Genomic DNA, 3,389 nt, shown 5'->3' with positions numbered 1-3,389 from the left:
ATACATACATATATACATACATATATACATACATATATACATACATACATACATACATATATACATACACAAATATTTCTCAATACTACTAATACTAATATTAACAACCATGGCATTAATAATAATAACTATAACAAAAGCTAAAGCTGATAAAATAATTATGAAATAAAAATAACAGCAACAACAACAACAACAATAATAGTAATAACAATAATTAAACAACAACAACATAGGCTCACCGCGTGGCTCCAGGCTTCACCCCCAACATGTCCCATGAGTCTTTGCTGCTGCGGATGCGTCGGATGGTGTCGGCCTGCTCTTTGGTGAAGCCCACGTTGACCTCTGACACCGGACGCTTCCCTCCGTTCTCACACATGTCGGTGATGGAGGAGAAGAACGCCTGAGAGGAGAAACACAAAGTATTCAAATACATATATATATTATTACTAAATGTATAAATATTATGAATAAATACATACCTGAAACATCTCGTTGATGCCCTCTCCGCTCTGAGCCGACGTCTCGAAGTAATGGAAGCCTCTAGACTCCGCCCACAAACGCCCCTCCCCCTCGTCCACCACACGCCGCTTCGTCAGGTCCACCTGAAACCAGAGACGGTTAGCTCCTCCCCTTTTACATTTAGCCCCTCCCCTCTGTGACCGCCTGAAACCAGAGGTTAGTTTATCCCCTTTTATATTTAGCCCCTCCCCTCTGTGACCACCTGAAACCAGAGACGGTTAGCCCCTCCCCTTTTACATGTAGCCCCTCCCCTCTGTGACCACCTGAAACCAGAGGAGAAGGTTAGCACCTCCCCTTTCCCCTTTAGCTCCTCCCCTCTCTGTGACCACAGCATCTCATTGGACGAGCCCATCCTCACCTTGTTGGCGCACACGATGAACACGATGCTCTCCATGTTGGCCTGAGAACCCATTTCCTGTTTCATCTCCCCGAGCCAGCTGTCCAGAGCGTCGAAGCTCTCTCTGAGGCCGACGTCGTAGACCAGGAGGACCCCCTGACTGTCTTTGTAGAACTCGTTACGCACCTGAGGAGGGAGGAGAGAAGAGGGGTCTGAGTAACCAACATATGGGTACCATGAGAGAGATAATACTCTGATGAACGCGCTGATGTGTTTTTATGTTTGTGGTGTTAATATTGTGAGCTCCAGAGCAAAATACAAAACTGGTACCGTCTGCTTTCTTTGAGAAATGAGTGGTGAGATTTAACATGGAGTCTAATGGAGCAGTTGGTTGGAGTTCATGTCGCTCTGCGGCTCTTTGAGCCAAATGTGTAAGTCCGTTGGATTCCACAGACATCTGTGTGCAACAGCACAACATTTCATACGTTTTGACCAAAAATGTTGTAAAAAGAGTAAAAGCTGTGGGACTGGAAGCAGTTTGTTTGGAAAAAAAAAAAAAAAATCACAGAATATTTTCCTGCTCCGCTCCACTCTGACCGTGATGTCACCACTCTAGCGCTGAACAAGCCGTGCAATACACACCCATTATAACATCTGAAACTTAATCTGTGACTTCATGAAAACTGTGCTAGCTATCAAAATGTCTATTTGGCTCAATAAAGTGCAGCGTTTTGTCTACGTTTTAAACTTTTAATCGTGTTTCTACGTTAAAGTACGGGCCCAAAGTTAAGTGTTTTTTTGCTCTCTTCACCTCATAGAAGAACGGATGACCGGCCATGTCGAAGATGTTCACTTTGATTTCTCTGTCTCGAACTTGAACTCTGAAACCACAACACTCACATTAGTATAAATAAAAACGGTAGTACAGTACCGTACAGTAGTACTACATCAGATAGATACATAACCTACTTGGTGACGCCGTAGTCGATGCCGATCGTGGCCAAATACTTTGGAACGAACCTCTTCTCACAGTAACGTTTGATGATGCAGCTCTGACACACACACACACACACACACACACGGTTAAGAGGAGCAGTGGTGTTAATATTAAACAGAAAGATGGTTATTCAGGCGCCTCAATGTATTACAGCACAAGTCATAATTATCATGAAATCATGACATTCTGAGAAACATCAGATAATCCATTACAAGAGAATAAACTCCACTCATTGCGTATTTCACAGAAGATGTGGATTTTAATGTCATTTCATGCATAAACGCACGAGTTGAAGTAAAGTTGATGGAGTGTTTTAGAACCAGCGGGTTCTGCTCTTCCATTCGGCTCACACATCACCAGCAGCAGAGACACCGCTGAGTCACAGCAGCACTGGTCACCTGCTGCACCGTTAGCTCCCCCGTTAGCTGCACCGGTCACCTGCTCCCCCGTTAGCTGCAGCGTTAGCTCCCCCGTTAGCTGCAGCGTTAGCTCCCCCGTTAGCTGCAGCGTTAGCTCCCCCGTTAGCTGCAGCGTTAGCTCCCCCGGTAGCTGCAGCGTTAGCTCCCCCGGTAGCTGCAGCGTTAGCTCCCCCGGTAGCTGCAGCGTTAGCTCCCCCGTTAGCTGCAGCGTTAGCTCCCCCGTTAGCTGCAGCGTTAGCCGCATTAGCTGCTGGATCAAAGCAGCAGGAGGAACGTTCATAACACATGACGTTATTCAATATGTAGAAGTATTCTATGAGCGGATGTTTAGAGAGCACGGTAGTTTTTACAGATAACGTCTTTGTTGATTTGATATCTGTGTGAATTAGCGGTAAAGAGTAAAGAAGCGTTAAAGTGACGGGTTTTAAACGGACTCTGGTTTCTTACCTTTCCCACTTCCGCGTTCCCGAGGCTGATCACCTTCACGCGCAGAGACTTCTTGTTATCTCGTCTCTTCGGCGCGTTTGTTTCCATTTTAATATCTTTTAAATTCACGTTTTCCGCGAGCTGCTCGCGAGGAAGAAATATCAACAGCTGCGTCGTTGTTGTTGCTGTGAGCGTAGCTAACAGCTGTTAGCAAGCCGGCTAGCAGTTAGCGCGGCTCTTAAAATGAGTAATTCTGGTTTGAACTAATCCCGCCGCGTTGTTGTACTTTAGTCCTGAAGCTCATGTTTTCAGCTCCATTGTAACTCACAGCGGCCTGGTGCTAGCCTGCTAGCCTGCTATGTTAACCAGCTGTTTAGTAACAGCGACAAGTTAGCCACAATGAAGCTAACGTACGACTTCCGCTACTCTTTTCAAAAATAAAACTGATTGTTAAAATCTCTTAATTTGTCTATATATTTGAAAAGGAGAACACATATATATATGAATATATATACATATATTCATATATATATATTCATATATATATATATATATTCATATATATATATTCATATATACATATATTCATATATATATATATATATTCATATGAATATATATATATGTATATGCATATATATATATTCATATGCATATATATATTCATATGCATATATGAATATATATATAT

At 43.2% G+C, this 3,389-nt stretch overlaps 1 protein-coding gene across 1 annotated transcript in view; it reads right to left on the bottom strand.

Moving 5' to 3' along the window:
* dnajc27 (DnaJ (Hsp40) homolog, subfamily C, member 27) overlaps positions 1-3,112 on the bottom strand; it is a 4,441-nt gene extending 1,329 nt beyond the window's left edge. Inside the window, exons 1-6 of the mRNA XM_031878045.1 lie at positions 2,720-3,112; positions 1,826-1,908; positions 1,668-1,737; positions 878-1,042; positions 480-602; positions 240-400 (exon numbers count right to left, since the gene is read on the bottom strand). Of these exons, the coding sequence (XP_031733905.1) occupies positions 240-400; positions 480-602; positions 878-1,042; positions 1,668-1,737; positions 1,826-1,908; positions 2,720-2,806 (689 nt within the window). The 5' untranslated portion in view covers positions 2,807-3,112. The remainder of the gene's footprint in view (positions 1-239; positions 401-479; positions 603-877; positions 1,043-1,667; positions 1,738-1,825; positions 1,909-2,719) is intronic.
* Between the last annotated feature and the right edge of the window lie 277 nt (positions 3,113-3,389).

The sequence above is a fragment of the Anarrhichthys ocellatus genome, unplaced genomic scaffold, assembly GCF_004355925.1.
Source record: "Anarrhichthys ocellatus isolate YVR2014 unplaced genomic scaffold, GSC_Weel_1.0 scaffold159, whole genome shotgun sequence".
In the NCBI taxonomy this organism is placed as follows: domain Eukaryota; kingdom Metazoa; phylum Chordata; class Actinopteri; order Perciformes; family Anarhichadidae; genus Anarrhichthys; species Anarrhichthys ocellatus.
The sequence above is the reverse complement of the archived record's forward strand: the minus strand, read 5'-3'. Positions and strand labels throughout refer to the sequence as shown.